The sequence below is a fragment of the Seriola dumerili genome, unplaced genomic scaffold (assembly GCF_002260705.1).
Source record: "Seriola dumerili isolate Sdu_G_001 unplaced genomic scaffold, Sdu_1.0 BDQW01000273.1, whole genome shotgun sequence".
NCBI classification, from domain to species: Eukaryota; Metazoa; Chordata; class Actinopteri; order Carangiformes; family Carangidae; genus Seriola; species Seriola dumerili.
Window position 1 is genome coordinate 396,001 of NW_019174528.1, and position 24,394 is coordinate 420,394.

Consider the following 24,394-nt stretch of genomic DNA (forward strand, 5'->3'; position numbering starts at 1 on the left):
AAGGAGAGAGATGAGGCATGGTTTACTTTGAAGGTGTGTTTCAGTGTATTTTCAGAGTAAAACAACAGCTGGAAGATGGCTCGGGGGCTGATGATACTTCTGCTGAGATTTAAGGCAATATTAAATTAAACCCTTTAAAATTTAATTTATCATTATTATTATTACTAAAGCTACAGCCACATATACATGTACTTCTCCTGCAGCTGGTACGACTAAATCTAAAGACCAGGGTCATGATTTGAATACGATTTATTATTTTATTTTAGGAATCTTATTATTGGGGTGTCTGCTGACAGTTAACCAGTTGTAGGGGATTGCCCTGTTGCAAAGCAGAAAAACATGTCTGCTGCTCACAATTATACTTATGTTTTCACACTTCTTCCTCATCTTTGCCTCTTTTTATCATCTTTTAAATGGCTGAATAAGTGGTTTACCTCATTCATCCATCATCACTCACAATCACATCCCATCACATCATCACATTCATCACATATCATCATGCACATTCATTACACTCATCACATTCATCAAATCAATCACATCTATTACACCATCACATCATCACACTCATCACATCATTCACATCACTCATCACATTCATCAAATCAATCACATCTATCAACACCATCACACTCATCACACTCATCACATCCATCACATTCATCACACTCATCACACTCATCACATTCATTCACATCATCACACTCATCACATCATCAAATCAATCACATCTATTACATCCATCACAGTTCATCAATCCATCACCATTCATCACATTCATCACCCTCATCAACACTCATCACACTCATCACATTCATCACATCTCATCACATTCATCACATTCATCAACATTCATCACTATCACATTCATCACAATCATCACACTCTCCATCAAAAATCAATCACATCTATCACAATACATCACATCCATCACACTCATCAATTATACTCATAATCATCACTCATCACATCAATCACAAGCATCACACTCATCACATGAGGTGAGCGTGTTTCTTCTTCACTGGTGTATTTAGTGTCTCAGCAGTTCAGTGTGTTCCTCCTGGTCCAGATCTCGACGCTCCTGAGGTTTATGAGTCTCAGACTTTAGGTCAGGGTTTGGTTTTTGTGTTGGGGTTCAGGGGTGGTGGGGTGGGGGGGTGGGGGTGGGGTGGAGGGGTATCTGCGCCACTGTGGACCCTGTAGCAGCTGTGTGGCTCTGGCCGAGGAGGGGGTTTTACCTTTGTCTATTAAAATAAACACAGTAACAGGAACTTCAGTGATGATGTTTCCTTTTAATTTTAAAAAGGAATATCTTCTGTATATCCGTATTTTGAGTGCTGTATATTTGAGCTCTGGGCCAAGTAAACAAAAACACTTTTCTCTGAGGAAAAGCCAACCAGCCTCCCCACCCCACCACCCCTGAACCCCAACACAAAAACCAAACCCTGACCTAAAGTCTGAGACTCATAAACCTCAGGAGCGTCGAGATCTGGACCAGGAGGAACACACTGAACTGCTGAGACACTAAATACACCAGTGAAGAAGAAACGCGTGATGAGTTTGATGAATGTGATGAGCGTGATGAATGTGATGAGTGTGATGAGTGTGATGAGTGTGATGAATGTGATGGATGTGATAGATGTGATTGATTTGATAGATGTGATTGATTTGATGGATGTGATGAGTGTGATGAATGTGATGAGTGTGATGAATGTGATGAATGTGATGAATGTGATGAGTGTGATGAATGTGATGAGTGTGATGAGTGTGATGAGTGTGATGAATGTGATGGATGTGATAGATGTGATTGATTTGATGGATGTGATGAATGTGATGAATGTGATGAGTGTAATAGATGTGATTGATTTGATGGATGTGATGGGTGTGGTGAGTGTGATGGGTGTAATAGATGTGATTGATTTGATGAATGTGATGAGTGTGATGAGTGTGATGAATGTGATGGGTGTGATGAGTGTGATGAGTGTGATGGGTGTAATAGATGTGATTGATTTGATGAATGTGATGAGTGTAATGAATGTGATGAGTGTGATGAGTGTGATGAGTGTGATGGGTGTAATAGATGTGATTGATTTGATGAATGTGATGAGTGTAATGAATGTGCATGAGTTTGATGGATGTGATGAATGTGATGAGTGTGATGGATGTGATGGGTGTGGTGAGTGTGATGGATGTGATGAATGAGGTAAACCACTTATTCAGCCATTTAAAAGATGATTAAAAAGAGCAAAGATGAGGAAGAAGTGTGAAAACATAAGTATAATTGTGAGCAGCAGACATGTTTTTCTGCTTTGCAACAGGGCAATCCCCTACACTGGTTAACTGTCAGCAGACACCCCAATAATAAGAATTCCTAAAATAAAATAATAAATCGTATTCAAATCATGACCCTGGTCTTTAGATTTAGTCGTACCAGCTGCAGGAGAAGTACATGTATATGTGGCTGTAGCTTTAGTAATAATAATAATGATAAATTAAATTTTAAAGGGTTTAATTTAATATTTGCCTTAAATCTCAGCAGAAGTATCATCAGCCCCGAGCCATCTTCCAGCTGTTGTTTTACTCTGAAAATACTGAAACACACCTTCAAAGTAAACCATGCCTCCAACACAGGTGACAACATGAGTGTCACACAGTGTCTGATACAAACAACAGGTGACATCACTGCACAGGTATAAATATAGTCTGTCTCTATAACTAATATAAACACACGTCAAAGTGTCTCGTCAGGATCGTTGTTGTGGAAACATCCAGATGTTTGTGAGTCTGAAACCTGACTGCTCTCATGTTTCTACCTGAGCAGACGGAGCATCACCTCTTCACTCTCAGTCCAACAGGGTCAGAGCTGCAGGTGACACGTGAACAGAATTAAAGCCTGAGTGTCTCCGGACCACGTGACGAGGACCACCGTGTCCCTGACTCACAGACTGTGTCTGAGGCTGCAGTGTGAACAAGAAACCAGCGTGTTGATGTGGGACTGACCGTGTGAAGTGGTCGACCAGCACTCCCACCAGCTCGCCCACCCGGTCCTGGTTGGGGCACAGCTCCCCTCGCTGCAGACACAGCAGGACATCGTCCTCAGAGGACGTGTGCAGCGCCAACATCTGGTCAATCCCGGAGGTCACGCTCAGGCCTGTGAACTGTGGAGGGAAACACAAGGTCAGAGTTCAGGATGTCCCACTGGTGTCACTCATCAAAGTGCAGCTTCATGTTCTGATGCATGCAGACAGACACATAGTAACAGTAATATTGCTGGTTCTTAAAGTGGGACACTGTGACGTTCTTGTTCTTTAGTGTGAATACAGACTGTTGATCACATGTCAATCATGTGTTGCGTTCAGGAGCTTAACAGATTTCTGTTTGTTAGCTATCACTGCTCATGCTAATGTTCCAGTTGTACCTATATAAGATGAATCTTTATTGAGCCCCGAGATCAGAGTGTAAAATAAATAAAACAGAAATACTATATACAATAACAATATACATGTAGGTGATTCTGTACATGTGCAATATGAAATAAATAAATAAGTGGTTGTGCAGTTTGTCCCAGTTCTATATATAATAAACTACACATGCACAGATTCATGATCTGAGTGTCAGACTGAGACTACAGTCTGTGGTCAGACTGGATGATATTCAGTGACACATACAGAAGCTCTGCAAAGTAATTTGTATAAAAGTCCAGGGATTACAGCGTGGACGTATGATAGCTGTGAGTTTAATACAGCGCTGTACATCCTGGATCAAACACCATGCATGAATGAAGGCAGATTATTTCTGCTCATTATGTAGCGTGAGAGAAACTCTGCCCACCGTGCACGTGTGACCAAAGTCATGAGGTCAGACCCAGCGGGGGGGGGGGGTTAATTAAAGAGGTCAAAACAGAGAAGAAGAAGTGCAATGTGTATAAATACATACAGTATTAACATGACAGAGACAGGAGAAAGTCAGGTGTGTTGGGGGGGGGGGGGCAGAGGGGACTAAGCCTCTTACGGCCCCCAGCACACACAGGTTAATCCAGCAGACTGAGCAGGGCGTCCCGCCACCGTCAAGGCCACGCTCTGGGACAACCTGTCCCCTCAGAGGGACGATGCTGTTCAGTCATGTGAACCCCCCCCCAAGAAGGTCGAGACGTTTCCTGATGTAAAGTATCAACTGATGAGATTAACAACAGCACTCCTGTCTGTGTGAGGCTGCATAATAAAGACATGATCTAAAGGATGGATGAATGTATGGAAGGATGGATGGATGGATGAATGGATGAATGGACTTCTCCCTCCAAACACTCATCAGTTTTGTAAGAATAAGATGTTCATGCAGCACTTTATTTTGTAGAGTCATTGTTTTTCAGGACTTTATTTTGAAGCTCATGAGTTTCAGTCAAAACAAAATGTTTCCAATCGATCGAAGAAATCATCCTAATTTCACGCAGAGCTGTTGTTCTGTCACACTGTCCTCAGTGTTTGACCTCTGACCCTTCAGTCCTGGTGCTGATGGTCCAGCCTGAAGAGTCAGGTGACACAGGAGGAGCTCAGCTCTGGCCTCTGGTTCTGACCTGGATACAGTCTGAGCAGCAGCAGCAGCAGCAGCAGCAGCAGCAGCAGCAGCAGCAGCAGCAGCTATCTTTAGTCTGCTGCATAGTGAAGCTTTTTCACCCTCTGGCATGTTTCCAGCTCTTTCCTCTCTCTCTGCCGCGCTCTGTGAAACCACTGCTGGACGTTAGGAAGGTGATACTGGTCTTCACTGTGAAATGATCCTGTTCATACTTTAAAGAGAAGAGTTCTGAAGCAGAGCAACGTCTCATTACTGTGAGTCAAACCTATAATACAACAGCACAACACTCCCTCTACACAACAACAATGTCCATGGATCATCAGCTGCTGTCTGCCTCCATCTTTTATCACCACAGCCATATTTTCATAGCGTCCTCAGTTTAAATCAAATCAGTTGAACAACATTAAAAAGAGGATGTTGACATGTGGAGACTCTTAAACTTCGAGTCCCTGCCGTCTGTACGTCCTCCTCTACATCCTGCCTCAGTCAGACACACATCAAACCACAGAGCTAAACCAGGATCAAAAACCTATTTCCAGGGACCTTGAAAGATGGGATTAAATAAAGATGTCATCTACTGTCTCTCTTCACTTTTAGCCTCCGTCCTTCAGAGCACTGAGCTCCCTGAGAGACCCCTGATCCACTTTCTCACATCAGGCCATCAAGTGTGTCAGGTTTGCCCCAGACGGCAGGAAACCTCAAGATAAGCCAGGACCACAGCCTCACTCACACACACACACACACACACTCACACACTCTTGAACAGGTTATTTGTCTATTGTGTAAACACACAGGCGTCTTCTTGCTCTCATACTTCCCTCTCTTACTGATGGATGGCAGTGACCCGGGTTAAACATGATGGAAGATGTGTGTGTGTGTGTATGTGTGTGTGTGTGTGCGTGTGTGTATGTGTGTGTGTGCGTGCGTGTGTGTGTGTGTGTGTGTGAGTGTGTGCGTGTGTGTGTGTGTGTGTGAGTGTGTGTGGTGAATAGAGGAAGTGCACTGAGAGAACAGAGAGAGAAATAAAGGACAGCTGGGATAAAGTACAATGAGTGTGACCCAGATTCAGTAGCTGTGAGGAAGAGGAGCTGCTGAACAGAGCATCTGTGTTTCTTGTTCATGTGAGGACACACACCTCACAACCCAGACTGTTAATGTCGTCCCCCTTTCATTACTGGTTTATGGTTCATTATGTGACAGTTCAAAGGTCAAGATCAGTTTAGTTTTTGAGGCTTTACATCAGGGACCAAACACGAGGACATCTCAGGTGTTAATCCGTCTCTTGTAAGTATCCCAACTTCATGAAAGTGTCATAATAAATCTCTGGAGTCTCGCTTTAAAAGCAATGAGAGGTGCATTATTTTACTGTATGTTTTACTGTATGTTTAAATGTATTTAAAGGGGCTATTTGAAAGTTTTCTCTGCCGCTAAATGTTTTTCACATGGTGGTGATCGTCTCTTGACGAGAGCTTCAGTCATCATTGTCTTTATAAGACAAGAGATCGATACGTCCTCTGAACAGCTGCGTCTTCAGAAGGAGGCTACAGTGAGGAGACGGGCCGGGGCTAGCTGTTAGCATACTAATATCAGTAGAAGACGTCACAGAGACCAGAGTTAACATCTGTGTTTGTTTCCACCTCTGGAGACAGATGTTGGTGAGTAAAGGAATGAAGTTTGATGCTGAACTCACAACGTTTCTTCTAGACTGGAGAGTAAACAGCTGCTAATGCTAACGTTAGCTATGTAGCAACAGCAAAACCTACAGATAACTGCTTCAACAGAGACTAAAACTAAAAGTGAATTAATCCGTCTGAACAGTTATATTATTAAAAAACTTATATATTATTATTATATTATAGACTGTAATTATACTGTTGTTATACTGGATGTGTTTGTCAGTTATTGATGACAACACTAACTTGTTATCTGTATTAATTCAATTGTTGTTTTTGGTCTTTTAATGACATTTGTTGTTATTGATGAGAAAATAAAATAAAGCAGGATTAAGAATATGAATATATTTACACATATATATACGTGTGTGTGTGTGTGTGTGTGTGTGTGTGTGTGTCTCCCGTGTGACTACTTACAGCGTCTAAAGGAAGCCTCTTCAAAACCTTGTACTGTTTCTTCGGCTCTAATTTGTAGACGTACTTGTCTGTGACGAGGACACCGCGGTCTGTGCTTTTGTTGAATCGATTCACCTGAGAGGAACAGAGAGAAACACAAACAGAGGATCAGAGGATCAAACTCCACATTTGTTCACTGTCTATTTTCTGTCAAGACTTGTGGAGTCTGCTGGGTTTCCATTGCTCAGCTGTAAACAAGTAACACACAGGAAATAAACAAAAGAGACAAGACACAGGCTCTGGTGTGTCTGTCAGTGTTTCATTCACTTTATCAAAGACCTGATTTCTTCATAAGATAAAGCTTCACCTAGACTTTAGTGGAGACCCTCTCTGTTCAGTCCCTGATCTGACAACATGGCCGACGATAAGAACAAGTTCATCCTGAGGTAAAATAATGAGCATTCTGTTGATTCAAACAGGCAGAATCTTAAAGGTTAAAACACTGTAAGGATGAATTCATAGTTCAGCTCCTTTCATGATTAATCCCCTGATTATTATTATCTCATTTTAAAGATTGATGTTGGAGGGTTGAGATCCTGAAAGATGAGCTGATGTAAAACAGAGAAGGTGTAAGGAGGAGGAAGAGAGGAACACATCCCACAGTAAAGAGGAAACAGAAGCAAACACCTTCAGATAAGACCTTCCTTCAAGTCTGACCGCTGTATAATCTCTTTCACTGCTATCATTTCCTCAACGAAGGAAACCTTTTGAGAGATTTGGTGTGACACCCTTCATTCACTCCCTCAGCTGAGGAGAAATTCAACCCTGAGAGTCGGACTTCAGCAGAAAGTGTGAGGTGCTTTGTCCCTCGTACTGTACCTTCCTGCAGAAGCCAGAGAACAGGACCTGACTGTACTCGTCTTTGTTCCTCAGCTCCTTGGAAACACGGATGAAGGCGGAGTTTGTCTGAGGACTGTCTCTCACCTGCAGAAAGGACAGACTGTTAGAGGAGGGACAGTTCAGACGGGAATGTATGTGGTGGTTAGTGGTGAAACTCTGGGTGAGCTCTCTCAGCCTTTCAGGCCTTTTTATCACTTTAATTCCAGATGCAGCAGATGAAAGCTCGACGCCTCGGGCTGCGGTCACAGACATGGTGTTTGACCTGATGTCAGAGTCTCCTGACTAACCAGGGGAGCCTTCATCGCCATGTCTTCGGTGTCATGTGACCTCCTCAGAGCGGTTTCTATGTATGTATTCACTGAGGGGAAACTTCAATGCTGCTCCATGAAATGATATTTTACTGTTTCCAAACGTGTGGTGTCAGTTTGAGTCTCCAAACACAAACACACCTGCATGAGGAAAAGGTCCTGACCTCCAACACACCTGAGACATTAGGAATCGAGTCTTACTGCTCAACATCATAATGCTGCATTCAGGTCAGATGGGAATTATCATCACTACAAGCTCCTGACTGTAAAGTCTTCACATTAATACTCCAGTCATCGTTATAACTGATGTATTGGACTTGGAAGGTGAAACCATGAATGAACCGTGTCAGCTAAAGTCCACTGTCCTTAAAGTCACTGGCTCTGGTGTTTGTTGTCATTTGTAGCTGTCACATGACACAGCCGTCAGAAATCTTCCATCTCTACCATCAAATATACGTCATGATGCTCTTTCAGCTGAACAGAAGCAAATCTCCGCAGCCAGGTTTCATGGTGTCGTAGAGTGTGATACATGTCTGTCCTTCACATGCAAAGTTAGAATCTGCTCGAGGATCCAGAGATGGATGTTTTAATGAATAAGTTTACAAGAACTTTTTGCAGGTTAAATTTAAATGTTAAATGGAAGAGTGAATGTTGAGTGTGAACTCCAGTGTAAACACTTTATACACTTATGTACCGATGCCAGCTGAGCTTGCAGTCACGGCGTGTCTCCAGTGGATGTGAATGTTTAAGAGAATTAGCTGCATGTGACGGATGAACACAGTGAACATTCACATCATTTCAGTCTCAGACAGAGACGCTGCTCTGATTTCAGATCAGCTCTAATTAAAACAACAAGTTACAACAAGCTGTTTTTACTTCCTCCTTTCTGTTCTCACACACTTGATGTTCAGCCACAGGTCCGGTCTGCACGCTGTATCTACAGTATAGGTCTTTGTGGAATTAACTACGATCATGTGAAGCTGTCGCCCTGAAGGAGGCCGGGAGTCACGTGCCGCCTGACATACTAACGAGGGACTGACTCAGGACTCTGAGGCCGTCACGCTCGCGCTCCCTGAAGGCGCCTTTCAAGCCTGCGGCCGCGAAAAGGCCTCAGATTAGCTGGTAAATGAGCTGACTGTGGGACTCATTAGAGAAGGGCTGTGTTCACAAGCACCATCCTCCGTAAGTCACGCTGCCGTTTACCGTGAGGCCCGTCACATGCACCTTATACATTCACAACAACTGATGATTTCACACACTGCTGGTCATTCAAGTCTCATTTACTGTGAGAAGTTCTGCCGGCGGGCTGAATTAACCCCAGAGGAGTCAGAAAAGGAATAAACATCTTGTTGTGCGGCGTCTCACTGATGAGCTTCTCTTCAAACAGAGCACTCAGCAAACGTGACCAGAGTCAGAGAGGAAGGAGCAAACGCAGAACCACCGACGATTTCACAGCCTGAAGGTCAAAATGATGAAACTAAAATGTGATCGTGGTCGTTATATGACTGCTACTGGAGGTTGGCGTGTTTCTGTATTTGCAGCCTGTTTGTCTCCATGTGTTGCAGCTTCCTGCAGCAACTTTCTGTTCGTGTGTTTGTTTCTGACTTTGCAGCTTGTTTCTCCTGATGGAAATGTTTTGGGCCGCTGCAGAACGTTTGTCCTTGTCAGCCACCGTAGTTTTATATGTTCATTTGAGCTTTAGGAAATGGGTGATGGGTATTTATTCACTACTTTACAACATTTTATAGACCAAACTATTAATTGGCTCATTAAGAAAATAATTGTCAGACTAACGGATAATGAAAACAAACACAGGTGTAAAAACATTGAGTTTAGAACATTTCAACACAGACATGTCTTCCTGCTTCACGGACTATTCTAACATGATATGAACAGGAAAATGACATGTTGTTGTTGTTGTGTTGTTGTTGTTGTTGTTGTTGTTGTTGTTGTTGTTGTGTTGTTGTGTTGTGTTGTTGTGTTGTTGTTGTTGTGTTGTGTTGTTGTGTTATTGTTGTTGTTGTTGTTGTGTTGTTGTGTTGTGTTGTTGTGTTGTTGTTGTTGTTGTTGTTGTGTTGTTGTTGTTGTTGTTGTTGTTGTTGTTGTTGTTGTGTTGTTGTGTTGTTGTGTTGTGTTGTTGTGTTGTTATTGTTGTGTTGTGTTGTTGTGTTGTTGTGTTGTTGTTGTGTTGTTGTGTTGTTGTTGTGTTGTTGTGTTGTGTTGTTGTTGTTGTGTTGTTGTTGTGTTGTCGTGTTGTTGTGTTGTTGTTGTGTTGTTGTTGTGTTGTTGTTGTGTTGTTGTTGTTGTATTGTTGTTGTGTTGTTGTGTTGTTGTTGTGTTGTTGTTGTGTTGTTGTGTTATTGTTGTTGTGTTGTTGTGTTATTGTTGTTGTGTTGTTGTGTTGTTGTAGTGTTGTTGTTGTTGTTGTTGTGTTGAATCATGGCTCTCACATTAGCCAGGTAGTCCCTCTCCCAGGCTCTGCTGACGCCCCAGTCTTTCCTCTCTCCGCTCAGAGCCGTCAGAGCCGCCACTTTGGCCCGAACCTCCAACATGTCAGACGGAGGGATGTTCTTCACGATCTGCCTCGCCCACCACCTGACAACAAGAGAAGAAGAAGACAGCGTGGAGTAACACGAGAGGTGCAGTTCAGTTAAAGCTTCATGTTAAAGTCACGACGTCACACAAAGACTCTTTCACGATGTTGTTGAGAACGTATTAAAGAGCTCAACACAAACACTTTTAATTCTTGATTTCAATGCTTTTATCTTTGCTTTTATTCTCTTTTGTCTATTTTATTGATTTCATTGTTTTTTTGTATTTGTAATTCTCCCTGTTACACTTGCCTCTGTGTCTTTTACTGCTTTTAGTTTCTATGTTTGTGCAGCACTTTGTAACTCGATATAAATGAAGTTATTGTTTGAGATCTTCATATTAGAGTGAATTACCTCAGTGTATGAGGTGTAATCAGTGTGTTCTGACCTGCGATGCAGCATGACTGTGTTGTTGTGAAACTGGGACAGAGCTGCGGGGGGGGTCGGCCACTCCACGCTCTTTCCGTAGTCGGCCATCGTTCTCACGTTAGCGAACCTCCGCTCCACCTCCCAGAAATGAGCCTTGACCTTGTAGCGCTTGTAGCAGCCCATGATGGCGTAGATGGCCCTCATCCGCTGGCACCTCATACGAGCTAAAGCCCCACGCCATACCTGTGAGTTTCACACACAGAGGGACGAGTTAGAGACAGGAGAGATGAAGACACACTCCTGCTCCAGTTTAAGAAGCTTCTCTGCGCAGCTTCAAAGTAGGTCAGGAACAGAGAAAGGAGAAGGCTAATTCATGGAGCAAGCAAAGTAATTGACTTTAATGTAACTGTACTCTGGATCTCATTAATTCTCCCAATTATTGTTCCAGGAAATTAGGATTCAAGCTGGCAGATGAATTTCAGCCGAGCGTAACCAGGAGCCACATATTCATGAGGCTGAGGCAAAACCCAGAAACTGGAGACGATAACGCTGAGAATGATTAACCGTAATCACATGACGGAGCAGCCCGTGACATTACATTAGGTCTGTGTCAGTTAATTAGACCGTCAGATCAATACATCCTCATTAAAACACAGGCAGGGCTTTAAAACCGCTGTGGAGATCCGACTTTGCCGGAGCTGTAGGTGAAAACTAAACTGATGGTCCGGGTTCGAACATGGCCGACCTTCTGCAGGAACAGCACCAGGATGGGGATGAGCGCTGCTCTCTCCTGCTCCAGGGTGAAGAGAGATCGTGGCGTTCGGACAAACAGCTTGGTGTGACCGTACGCCACGTCGTCCTGGAAACCGTGCTGGGTGACGATAGCCTCCACGGCCTCCCGGTCTGAGGCCATCAGGTGGTTCGGCCAGGTGTACTCGCACGTCATTTTATACCTGCAGAACAGGAGGAGAAATCAGTGTGATCGGTTTCTCTACCTTCATCTATGGAAGGAACAGATCCTAAAATCACTCTTGTCGTCTCTGTAAAAGTCACTGCTTGTATTTAAAGGAGCTCGTTTACACACAATCACTGTGTTAATCACAGCAGCAGCTGTCTCATGTCTCTCATGGGACAGGAGAGTATGAGAAGTGTCGGCTCATGTGTTTTTGGAGCTTGACCCATATTAAGGACTTCCTGCTTGTCTGCATTCATTTTCTTTTACAATCACATTTTCTTCTTCTTCAGCTTTAATCTGAAAACAACTCGAGGGAAGAATCTGGTTTCACTTCATTTGTAAATTTTCTTTTACCAACGAAAAGGATCTAGTTTGTTGTTTCCGTTCTCCCAGTCGGACAGAAAAGATCACACGCAACATTGTTCTCCACTGTTACACTTGTTCACTTCTCCAACTGCATCGTGGGTAAGATGATGTAAACATCTGCTTTAGTAATTTAAAGTATCTCTGTGTGAAACTGAGCGGCTGGAGTTTACTACAGAGAGAAAGTCTTCACTCAGGGTCGGCGTCTTACCGCTGCAGGAAGCGAGCGTAGGGCTGCCTGTAGGCGAAGCCCGCTCTGCGCACCATCACGTTCTCCAGCAGGCCGAGGTAGGCCACCTGGTGCTGACAGCGGGCGTCGTCAAACAGCACCGGAGACTTCATCTCGTTGGGTTTGATGCATCTCACGTAGTACGGCTCCTGGAAGACAGAGCGACAGCTGATCATAACCCCACAGTGACTCTGTGCCGGCCTCCACTGAGCCGTGATGATGCTCCCGATGACAGGAGTCAGACTTCTGAACACACCTGCAGCGCCGACATTGATCTTTATACGCGTCTTCATACATGTTAAAATGAGCTGATATCAGCTGATCACATATCTGTGTTTAGTAGAAAGAGCATGTGACATGGTCTGGATGAAGATTCAAATTCAAATTTAATGACTTGACTATATTTTTCACTATTTTCTGACATTTACAGACGAAACTATTGATCGACTAATGAGGAAAATAACTGATTGATTGTCAATGAAAACAAACACAGTTGCAAAATGAATGAAGAATTACAGTAAAGAGGTTGGTAACTGAATTTGAATAAAGACATGTCTTCATGCTTTACTGGAGCTTGTTTCATGAAAAGCAAATATCAAGAGTAATGGAGGAATATTTCAACATCAGAAAACATGTTATTAGCTCGCAGGTGTATTCACTGTATTTGAGTCTAATATTACACGTGAATACAGTGAAAGTTTTATGTTTTTCACTTTAATTCAGGATTTTATGTTTGAGGACATATTTTTTCATGACATCATCAGGACAAACTTCCTCATGTTTTTATCAGTGTGTTTGAGTTCAGTGACCTTAATCAGATTCAGAATATTTGTGAGCAGCTGAGCCTCACAACACATCCTGTACGTCAGCACACCTTCACACTGATCCCAACTGTTCCTGTCTCTCACTCTCCGTCCACCGAAGATGAACACGGCGGAACAAAGTGAGCACTTTCTGAGGTCGTCCGTCATACCAATGATGCATGCGCATGTGTGCCCCGAGTTTCAACTCGGTTCAGCAGAGATTTGAGAAGCGAGTCGGTAAATGGAGGCGGGGATAAATGAGGCGGGAAGACTGGGCCCAGGTGCTCCTGAAGAGCAGCCGAGAAACACAATGTGACCTGAAGGAAGAGAAACAGCTGCCAGGGGAGTTTCCTTCATTTTACTTCAGTCACACCGAGACCAGACGCTACAGCAGCGGGCCGACAGCGGGCCGACAGCGGGCCATCCCAACATAACAGCAGGAAATGTCAGACTTCAGTCAGTGAGATGAGGCCAGGAGAGGTTAGCAGCTCATCCTGTGGTTTACTACCAGCTCCTCCCCCCTCATCCTCCTCCTCCCTCCTCCTCCTCCCTCCTCCTCCTTCCTCCTCCTCCCTCCTCCTCCTCCCTCCTCCTCCTCCCTCCTCCTCCTCCCTCCTCCTCCTTCCTCCTCCCTCCTCCCTCCTCCTACAGAAAGTGTTCCTCTCTGACACCATGAGAGCTCTCTAGTTTGATGCGCAGTGACGAAGTGTCATGCAGGTTTCCTCTGGTGCAGAGCGCCGCCCTGTTGGTCACAGCAGAGGACGCTGAGCTAAGACCTACTGACACAAACACACTCAAATACATTCAATCTGACACACACGCTGTCCGACAGAGACAAAAGAGAAACTTCATACTCGGGCAAACTGAGAAAATAACATTTGAGCTTTGGACCATAAATAATTAAAATCAGGTTTATTTTATGAGACAAATGAGTTGAAATGGACACGAAAGCTAACAGAACGATATTGTTCTGTTAGAATGGACTATCAACGCCTCCCTCTAAGAAAGATCTGTATTTATTTCTAAGGGTATGGGGTCGTATGTCAGGCACCGTTCTGTTCTGTGAATACAGAGTGGAGTATCTTCATCTTTGAAGATCTACGTCGTTACATACAGTAATTTGACCTTCTCAGCTGTTGCTGTCACCATTAGGTAATAAGAGAAATTAAAGATGACACCTACACTTCCCCCTCAGTTCAAGAGATGGGAACAGGAAGTCGATCATGAGCCAAAATAACTGACCTTGCACGCCAGTTTATCCACCAAGGCCACAATGGAGTTCTTGAAGAGGGTGGCGGCGGTCAGAGGTCGTTTGGTGACCTCAGTGATGCTCAGCTGACCATCTGGCCACATCTCCTTCAGGACTGGGTCAGCACTACGAGAGAGAGAGAGAGAGAGGATGCTGTTAACTAGGTCAGCAAGAGGAAAGTGTTTCATACAGTTAACCCAGTTCCTGAGTGTCAGTGACGACTGTGTCTCTTCTACCTGTTGAACATGAGCCGCTTGAAATCCTGGAAGAGAAGGTCCTTGTTCTTGTCCAAGAAACCCTCCACAGAATATCTGCAAGACACAGAGACAGTGGGGGGCGGAGTGAGACAGAGACAGTGGGGGGGTTGGGGGGGCTGGGTGTGACCTGCTGGTCCACCAGCTGGAGGTCAGTGAGGCTCAGCTACATCAGGCTGCTGCAGGGTGAGCACTAACTCTGAATCTACTTCCTGTTTATAGAAACACAAACTGAGCATATTAAACCACACCCCCTCTCACTGAGGTAAGAACCACAAAGTCCTGCCTCTAAAACCTGCTGAGAACTGAGTCTTCATCAACTGTACATCAGACAGACAGACAGACAGACAGACAGACAGACAGACAGACAGACAGACAGACAGACAGACAGATAGATAGATAGATAGATAGATAGATAGATAGATAGATAGATAGATAGATAGATAGATAGATAGATAGTAATTCATGTGTCCATTAGCTCATTGTTGATAATAATAATAATAATAATAATAATAAATAAACAATAATAATTAGATTAGTCCACTTGCACTGGCTGAGGAGTTGTTTAGCCTGATGGCAGCGGGAACAAAGGATCAAATATTAAACAAATATTACAAATAAAAGAATTCACTCAACTGTCTGTCATATATTGTCACATATTATTATATATTATTCATTATTATTGTATATGATCATATATTATTAGGTATTATTATATACAACAGTGTTTGACAGGTCATTCTGTACCTGCTGGAGCTGAAGCTAGTTTTACTTTATATACAGCTGTTTTAGTCAGGTGGTTCCCAACCTGTGGTTCCAGCCCCATCAACGTGTCACGAGATAAATGTTGGGGGCTGTGAGAAGAAAAACCTGATTCAGCTACAGGAATATATATTTTATTTTGTTTACACTTTTCTCTAATCTTTGCTTTTTAGAGAAATGTTGTAAAATGGAAAATGTAAACATTTATTAAAAAGACACATTGCCGATGTCTTTACGTGAGATTAATTTGTCTTTTTAATATTTTAATATTAATTATTATATAACGGAACTGTTTCACAGTGAACTGATGTCTGTATATTTCTATTCTGTACTGTTCCCGGGCTGAGGTGGTTGGTTGCTGGGTTACAGCTGATCCTGTATAAGATGGCTCCTTTAGCCTGATGAACATCATGAATAAGTTGTTTATTAAAGTGAGACAGTGTGATCATCCTGCTCCTACACACCCGCCGCCCTGAACAGATGTGCGATGTGTCTTCTTGTATCGTACAGAGGTGGAATGTATTCAGAGACCAGTTTTTGTATTTACAGTCTGTGTAAAAGTCAAAGGAAACCTCCAGACTTTCCTGACGTACAGGAGCGGATTAATTAATTAGTTAATTGATCAAAAGCACTTTGTTACTTTCCACCACGGCAGTAGCTCCGACTACCCCCCCCCCCCTCTGTGGCAAACACACATCCCAATGTAAAAACACACACACACAGAGCATGTCACATGTGGTCTGCGTGGCCCTGTCTGTGACCGTGTCCTCGGCTGTCACATCTGGAGGCAGAGAAGAGAGGCTGGCTGTGACAGATGTGTCCCCTTGGCTCACGGGCGCCAAGACCACCTGACCAGATTCTGGGAAGCTCGCCGAAGGGAGACAGAGTGTGAAAGGATGAGAGAGAGCAATCAGGGCACACAACAACAACACTCATACACAAGTACAGGACAGACAGGAGAGGACACGCAGAGACAAAGACAGCAGAGCTCCAGAGGACAGTATATCTAGGTGCAGGCCGAGGGTGGTGGAGGGGAGGAGCTCAGAGATCTCTGGGATATAAAGTTGTGCAGTAAGCAAAGGTGATATATGTGGTGGCTGCTCAAAGTGCTGCATGTGCAGCTGGAAGACTGCAGGGAATTTAAAATGAGTCAGGTGAGGGAGGCAGAACAGAGGGAGGAGAGAGAGAGGAAACAGGATGAGGGAAGAGAGAGAGAGGAGGAGGGAGTGAAGTAGGTCAAAGCTGTGAAAGTGGAGGGGGGGGCGAGGGTATATTTAGCCACAGTAAGGATAGACTGGGATGGGATGGGACAGGGGATGATGGGGGGCCAGCGCCACCAGGAAGAGATGTACAGGGGGTGACAGCTCAGCTGGAGCGACCCCGATGTGGCCCAGAGACGGGCCGAGGCCGGGTGACGGGGACACGCAGCGACAGGGACAATCATCTGTCATTACCAATGCAGCTCTGACACACACACACACTCACACACTCTCACACACACACACACACACTCACACACACTCACACACACTCACACACACTCACACACACTCACACACACTCACACACACTCACACACACTCACACACACTCACACACACTCACACACACTCACACACACTCACACACACTCACACACACTCACACACACTCACACACACTCACACACACTCACACACACTCACACACACTCACACACACTCACACACACTCACACACACTCACACACACTCACACACACTCACACACACTCACACACACTCACACACACTCACACACACTCACACACACTCACACACACTCACACACACTCACACACACACACACACACTCACACACACACGAGCACATGAAACAACATTATCATTCATTTAGACTCGTCTCTGTGCCCGCCTTCAAATGTGTCCTTCTTTCCCTACCTGGTCCCAAGATTCATTGCAAACGCCACTGACAGAGTCTGAGGGTCACACTGTTAAATGTCAGAGTTTCAGTTCAACGGTTCAACCGTTAAAACCAGGAGACTCAAACTAAAAGATTTGGTGAAAAAAGGGATGTGACACTTTGCAACACAACCTTAAGGTAAGGTCAGGTCAGGTCAGGTCAGGTCAGGTCAGGTAAGGTAAGGTCAGGTAAGGTAAGGTCAGGTAAGGTAAGGTAAGGTAAGGTCAGGTAAGGTAAGGTCAGGTCAGGTCAGGTCAGGTAAGGTAAGGTAAGGTAAGGTCAGGTAAGGTAAGGTAAGGTAAGGTCAGGTAAGGTAAGGTAAGGTAAGGTCAGGTAAGGTAAGGTAAGGTCAGGTAAGGTAAGGTCAGGTAAGGTAAGGTCAGGTAAGGTAAGGTAAGGTAAGGTCAGGTAAGGTAAGGTAAGGTAAGGTAAGGTAAGGTCAGGTCAGGTCAGGTCAGGTAAGGTAAGGTAAGGTAAGGTAAGGTAAGGTAAGGTTAAAAGAGCTTGTAATGGAGTATTGGACCAGCGTGGCGTTGGCTCGTTCGCTGGGTGATGAAGGAGAGATCTGCTCGTTGGTGATTAAGGAGAAAACACACGTTGCATTGATCGCCTGTGATCTGGAGCGTCCAACATGGATGAGATTGCTCGGTGTTTCGGTGCGTGTTCGACATCATGTTTCCCTGAGTCAAAGACCCTCAGTAAACCCTCCTCCAGCTCTCCTTGATTACTGCTGCTGCTACATCTCACTGAGCCAAAACTGTCTCATCAGCTGGCTCCATCCCTCCTCCCCCTCCCCCTGCATCCCCCTCCTCCTCCTCCGTGTTCCCTTGACATATTAATGTCCTTCCCCTCTCTAGATTGAGGGCAGTACACGTGAGCACCAGGGATCTTCTGAAAACCAAAGCCACGGCGGGTGACTGCTGACTGCTGGCCAGGGGCCTCATCTGGACACGGTTAAATCCAGTGAACACATCAGAGAAGTGGAGCACAAACTGTTTCATCTCTACTCAGTCAATCACAAACCAAACCACCACTGAAATAATATTGTATTTTCAGAATAAGATCAAAGCTAAAAAAGCACTGACAGGTATTTTCATATATATCCATTTTACAGCAGCACATGTGATTTATAATAAAAGGCTCAGGACATCTTGGTCCAGTATCTGTAACGTGTCGACCTCACACAGGCAAAACTCACCAAGACGATCTTTATAAATATCATCGTGATTTACAATCAAAAGGGGGAAAGGGGTAAACCTGAATCCTGCCGCTGTTTTTAAGGAAAACATCTTTCATTTTAATTGACATTTACACCTGAGACGTCTTTCCTTTCCAAACGTCCCACCTGAGCTGTTCTTCCAACACGTGCAGGAAAATGAATCAATCTCATGCATGTGAAACATCCTGATCACTCGATCTGTGACACCTGTCGGAAAATAGACCGAGGGATTCAAGGTGTCACCCTCCATCTCCTCTGTGAGTGTGTGTGTGAGTGTGTGTGTGTGTGTGTGAGTGTGTGTGTGAGTGTGTGAGTGTGTGAGTGTGTGTGTGAGTGTGTGTGTGAGTGTGTGAGTGTGTGAGTGTGTGTGTGAGTGTGTGTGTGAGTGTGTGAGTGTGTGAGTGTGTGTGTGAGTGTGTGTGTGTGTGTGTGAGTGTGTGTGTGTGAGTGTGTGTGTGTGACACATTGATTGTTGTTGCAGTTATCATACATCACACATTCATTAGAATGTGATGAAACCAAAACCTCATTAAAGGAAAGAAAACCATTAATACTGAGATCTCCAACTGGTTGTGAGCAGTAATCTGTCTCTGCAGATCACTGGGGCTCCTCTGCGACTCACACACCGACCTCTTCAGAGGATTACAGGTTTACACTTTTGAACTCTGCACAACATCCTGTCACTTTTTCAGCTCAGACGATAATGACAAAGTGTGTGAATGTGAGAGCGACTTACGTGACGTCTCCGGCATAGTGACGGATCCTGAAGTGTTTCTGAAACTCCATGGTTTTATCAGTGGGGCTGAGCTGGAGACAGGGAGGGGACACAGAGAGTCACAGCAACAATTATCAACTTTTATCTCTTTAAATGTAAATGACAAACATTTACAGGGTGCAGATGTCAGCTGTAGGAGGAAGACATGAAGGCTGCGTTTACAACACTGGAGAAACTCTGCCCTCTACTGACAACAACACACACCTGCACCTGAGTCAGAGGAAGCCTCCACACTGCAGGGAAGACCAGGCTTTTCTTCTTATTGTATATTATAAGTCAAAATCAAACCAGAAAGACATCTGAGAACAAATGTTTTTGACTTTATCTTTTTATATCGGCACAAAAAATATATTTTTAGTGGTCAAGCCAAAGTTGGACAGAGAGGCTTAAATTTTCACCAGTCACATTAATCAAAATGAAAGCCTTTGTTTTTAGTCGTTCACCTCTGAACAGCACGTCTCATTTCTGCCAGCGGGTTCATTTTGTGATGATTCACAATCCAACCTTCCTCCACTTAAAGGTACAGAACAGTTTCTTTGAGATTTTAACAGATCGATCTCAAACGTTAACAACTGTGGTTCTGGCGGAAAAAGAGATTTCTTCATTTTGTGTTTGAGAGTTACTGCAAGTGTGAGGAGGATATGTCAACAGCCAATCACCACTTCCTACTCAGTGAAGGCAGCGATCCCTTTTTCATACTTGAACATTTCTTCTGAGTTTCATGCTGAGCAGTTAATGACAGCAGGGAGTGTTTCTATTAATGAGCAGCAGATTCATCGTTAGTGTTGAATAATGGCCAGAAGTGTCTTTACAGGACATTATGATGTCACAGGGAAGTTGACCTTTGACCTTCAGGATATAAACTGTCAATTTATCCTTTTACAGATTTGAGTTAAACTGTGTCATAACTAGTGAATGAATCTGTGATGAAATTCTCTCTGGGCGTTCCTGATATATCGCATTCACAAAAACATGAGATCATCGTGACCTTGACCTTTGACCTTTGACCACCAAAATCTAATCAGTTCATCCTTGACCGCCACTTTATGAATCAAAGCGTAGGAGTGAAGGAGGACGAGTTCTCCAGCCTTCAAGCTACTGAGAGAGATTGAGCTTCACTGGGAACAACAGAGTCATATGAGGAGACATTAAGCTGACAGACGATGATGTCATCTGTCCTCACCTTGCGGGAGGTGTAGTGGGGGTGCTGGGCCAGTTTGGTGTCCATGCTGTCCAGGCAGACGGTGTCAGTGACGTTACCCACAGTGAGGCAGGCCTCGTCCAGGATGGAGATGATGCCCTTGTGCGGCTGCTCCACAAGGTCGACGATGATCTGGTTGTTGAAGTAGTCGATCTGTGACATCACAGAGAAATGGGCCAATGTTTATCAATCAGGTGGTTACTCAGGTTACCGTGTGTGAGTGTATGTGTGAGTGTGTGTGTGTGTGTGTGTGTGTGTGTGTGTGTGTGTGTGTGCATGTCCTGTGTGTCGGGGTCTGTTCCAGGTGCATGTTGTGCAATCACAAGGTGTGCAGGTAAATGACATCATAGTGCTTCACACACTGTGGCAGCAGTTCATCAGGAACACCAACTCTACAACAAATCCTCCTTCACGAAGCTGCTCGTCATCAGTTCTTATTGAAACTGTGTTAAAGAGATGAACATGTTTGTAACCTGGACGTCAGGTGTGTCACTGTCTGTGTGTGTCTCTCACATGTTGCCAGGTGATGCCCTCCCTCTGGTATTCTCCTTGTTCCTGTCGGAGGATCAGCTCGATGAAAAGCTGCTGCAGCTTCTCGTTGCAGTAGTTGATGCAGAACTGTTCGAAACTGTCCGACAGCAGAGGAACACAACAGTTGAGCAATATCGCCGACAGTGACTGACGTCACTTCATTAGAAAAAAGAAACTCAGGACATTTCACAAGACCTGTTGTTATCAAAGATCTCAAAGCCGTAGATATCCAGCACGCCGATGACGGTGTTTTTCCCATGAAGCACTGGGTTGTAGTCTTTCACTTCGATGACACTGTTGATGCGGCCAACGATCCAGCCGAAGAGTCTTTCATACAGAGCCTGCGGCGAGAAGAGAGAGAGTGTTTAATAAATTAAAACTAGAGTCACCTGCTCGGGGTCGTATCCCTCCGCCACTCACACTAGTTCCAGGTCACTTCCTGTTCATCCAGAGTCAGAGAAAAGTGAAACGTGTGTGTGAAATTTTCGTCATAGTTGCTGTGAAGTCTTGAGTAACGGCTAAAAAGTGTTTTGTGAGGTCACACTGACCTTTGACCTTTAGCCACCAAAATCTATTCAGTCCATCATTGAGTCTAGGTGCATGTGCCAAATGTGAAGGGATTCCCTTGAGGAGTTCTCCAGATGTTACGTTCACGAGGCCAAAATCATGTTTTGTGAGGTCCCTGTGACCTTGACCTTTGACCCCGACAATCTAAGCAGTTAATCCTTGAGTCCAGGTGACTGTTTGTTCCTTCAAGGCGTTACTGAGACATCACGTCCACGAGAAAGAGACGGACGGCTCTGACTGTCGCCGGCGCGTAGGAATGATAATGTGACAAGTGTGAAAATCAGACAAACATGTTACCATGACGATGTTAACATCATCATCACCCGCTGAAAAACGATTCATCTGTATAAACCACACATCTCAGAGTGACAGTAACCCAGCAGAACCAGGAATCAGCACCTTGGCGAAGGCGTCCCGTCCGAAGCAGGCCTGCTGCTCTGTGTGGCCCTTCTCGATCACCTCGCCGCCCCCGGTGGCCACAGTGCGGTACAGCAGCGTCTTACTGACGCTCTCCGGGTCTGTGGCCGTCAGCTCAGAGATGTGGTTCACGGCCTCCAGTCCCACGATCTGAACACTCTCACCATCGCTCTCAAACTGCACGTTACCCTGGAAACAGACCAACGCACTTCATTATAGAAACCTGAGCTCAAGACATTATGATGGTAAAAATATTCTTTACCTATATTTATTTATAATTCTTATACTATAATTTTAATGGTCTTCTACTTTAACAAACCGTATATTCTGTACGTTACCAGCAGCAGAATGGAGGCGAGGATCTGATAAATGGAGGTAATCTCCTCTTTGGAGAAGCCGATCACTTCCAGCGCGCTCATCACGGCTCTGTGGCTCGACCGGTCGTTGTTGGACGTCTGAAGAAAGAGTTTATAAGAAAAGGATCAGAGAGAGAAAAACCACCTGAGGTTCTTTATTATCTTCCTCTGACGCAGGTGATGAACTCACGGTTGTTGCAGCTCCCTCTCTGGTGTACACATACTCAGCAGGATCATTGTGCAGGTGAAATGACTGCAGTGTTTCCTCTGAGCCTCCACGCAGTAACTACACAAACACAACACACACACCAGTTACCGAACAATACCACTGAATGGAGTTCAATGAGTTGAGTGAGCAGTTAGTGAAACATCGTTGTCGTATGTTTTGTAGCAGAAGCACAGACGAGACTTTACCTGGTAAAACGAGTGGAAGTTCCTCTCCCCGTCCTGCTGCTGGACCACCCTGGACTTAAACAGGAGGACAGATACTAATCAAACATCCATCCTCAGACACTCTGACACTGTTAATAAATACGATAATTATTATTATAGGTTCCAGTTCTTTTTGAAGGTGAAGTGGTGTTTGTTGAAAAGTGTTAGCTTGACTCAAAGCAACACACAGGAGGCGGAGAAAATCAGCCTCTACGAAAACAAGAAAACTCATTTGTATTAAGTTAAATAACTGAATAGATGTGATCAGTCATTCACGTGATGTTCTGTGGCAACAGAAGACAAATAACAGCGCTCCAAACAGGTCTTAAATAAAAAGTGAAAGAAACTCGACCGTCTCCTTCACGTGTCAACCACAGAAATGTCCCTGAGCTTTCTGAGCTTTGGTACGAGATAAAATAAAAGCCTGAAGAAGAAGAAGAGAAACAGGACGACAAGCTTCGTCCACAGAGATCTGAGGAGGTCTGAGGCCGGCTGCAAAAAACACCTTCAGTTTTCTACCAAAGTCCGACACTTAAGGTTTAATTTCTCCTCAGCTGAGGGAGTTACTTAAGGGTGTTGCAGAGAATCTCTTAAACAGTTTCCTTTGTTAAGGAAAAATGTGGAGGCATTTACAGCAGTGAAATCCTACTGTTTCCATGGAGACTGTTGATTTGTTGCTATTAGCACTTGTGATACCTGTGACCTCATCCTCCAGATGTTTTGAGGAGAATGTGTTTAGAGCAACAGTTTAACCGACTTTAAGTGATTCCTGAAGTACAAGACTAAGATAAGGACAAAACCTTAAACACTTAAGTGAACATTTTAAGGAAATCTTCACTCAAGCTTTAAGGAAAATCTTAACTTCAGGTGTTTTGTGCAGCCGGCCCCAGACCCCTCGATCAGACATGCCGAGGTGCAGCGAAGCTGTTGTGACCCAACACCTGCCTGAGACATGTCATGTTGGGTTGGTCTGTGTGTTGTTGGTGTTTTAAACAGATGAAAATGTTTCCCATCTCCACCAGAGCTGCAGCTGAGAAATATGAACGTGACATCACGCAGACAAAGACACAGCACCAAGAAACATCTGCAACCAATGGACAGTTATCACCGGCTCCTTTTCCAGCGGCACGTCTGTACTTCACTTGTTTTTTTCCCTCAACACAAACGCTTCGATCTTTCCTGTTTCCAGGAGAAACAGCTTGGAGACAGCGAGGTTATTTCTGCCCTCTGAGAGTGAATCATGGCTCCACCATCCTTCACACCGACTCTGAGTGCCAGACAGTTCTTTAACACAGCGAATAAATGCAGCAGCATCGAGTCCCCCCAGGTGAGCCATTCATTAACACACAGCGCCGACTTCACAGACACATCTATTCATGGATGTTCCCTCACACCTCTTTGTCATCACCTCATGAAACATTCATGTTCAGGAGAAAAGATGTTATTAACAAAAACTAAACGAGCAGACCTTCTCTGCGGAGGTGAGCTCATTGTGTCCCAGAACGTAACTCCTGTGTTTGTGTTGACTGTG

The 24,394-nt window shown here is 44.4% G+C and overlaps 1 protein-coding gene across 1 annotated transcript in view; it reads right to left on the minus strand.

The window, feature by feature from the left end:
- The window catches only part of LOC111230496 (unconventional myosin-Ig-like), a 40,015-nt gene that overhangs the window by 9,641 nt on the left and 5,980 nt on the right, over positions 1 to 24,394 (minus strand). Inside the window, exons 5-21 of the mRNA XM_022757247.1 lie at positions 22,846 to 22,899; positions 22,622 to 22,717; positions 22,414 to 22,530; positions 22,058 to 22,264; positions 21,287 to 21,432; positions 21,074 to 21,188; positions 20,543 to 20,713; positions 19,321 to 19,391; positions 14,645 to 14,719; positions 14,402 to 14,534; positions 12,339 to 12,505; positions 11,555 to 11,762; positions 10,829 to 11,052; positions 10,300 to 10,444; positions 7,521 to 7,625; positions 6,663 to 6,776; positions 3,001 to 3,158 (exon numbers count right to left, since the gene is read on the minus strand). Of these exons, the coding sequence (XP_022612968.1) occupies positions 3,001 to 3,158; positions 6,663 to 6,776; positions 7,521 to 7,625; positions 10,300 to 10,444; positions 10,829 to 11,052; positions 11,555 to 11,762; positions 12,339 to 12,505; positions 14,402 to 14,534; positions 14,645 to 14,719; positions 19,321 to 19,391; positions 20,543 to 20,713; positions 21,074 to 21,188; positions 21,287 to 21,432; positions 22,058 to 22,264; positions 22,414 to 22,530; positions 22,622 to 22,717; positions 22,846 to 22,899 (2,306 nt within the window). The remainder of the gene's footprint in view (positions 1 to 3,000; positions 3,159 to 6,662; positions 6,777 to 7,520; positions 7,626 to 10,299; positions 10,445 to 10,828; positions 11,053 to 11,554; positions 11,763 to 12,338; positions 12,506 to 14,401; positions 14,535 to 14,644; positions 14,720 to 19,320; positions 19,392 to 20,542; positions 20,714 to 21,073; positions 21,189 to 21,286; positions 21,433 to 22,057; positions 22,265 to 22,413; positions 22,531 to 22,621; positions 22,718 to 22,845; positions 22,900 to 24,394) is intronic.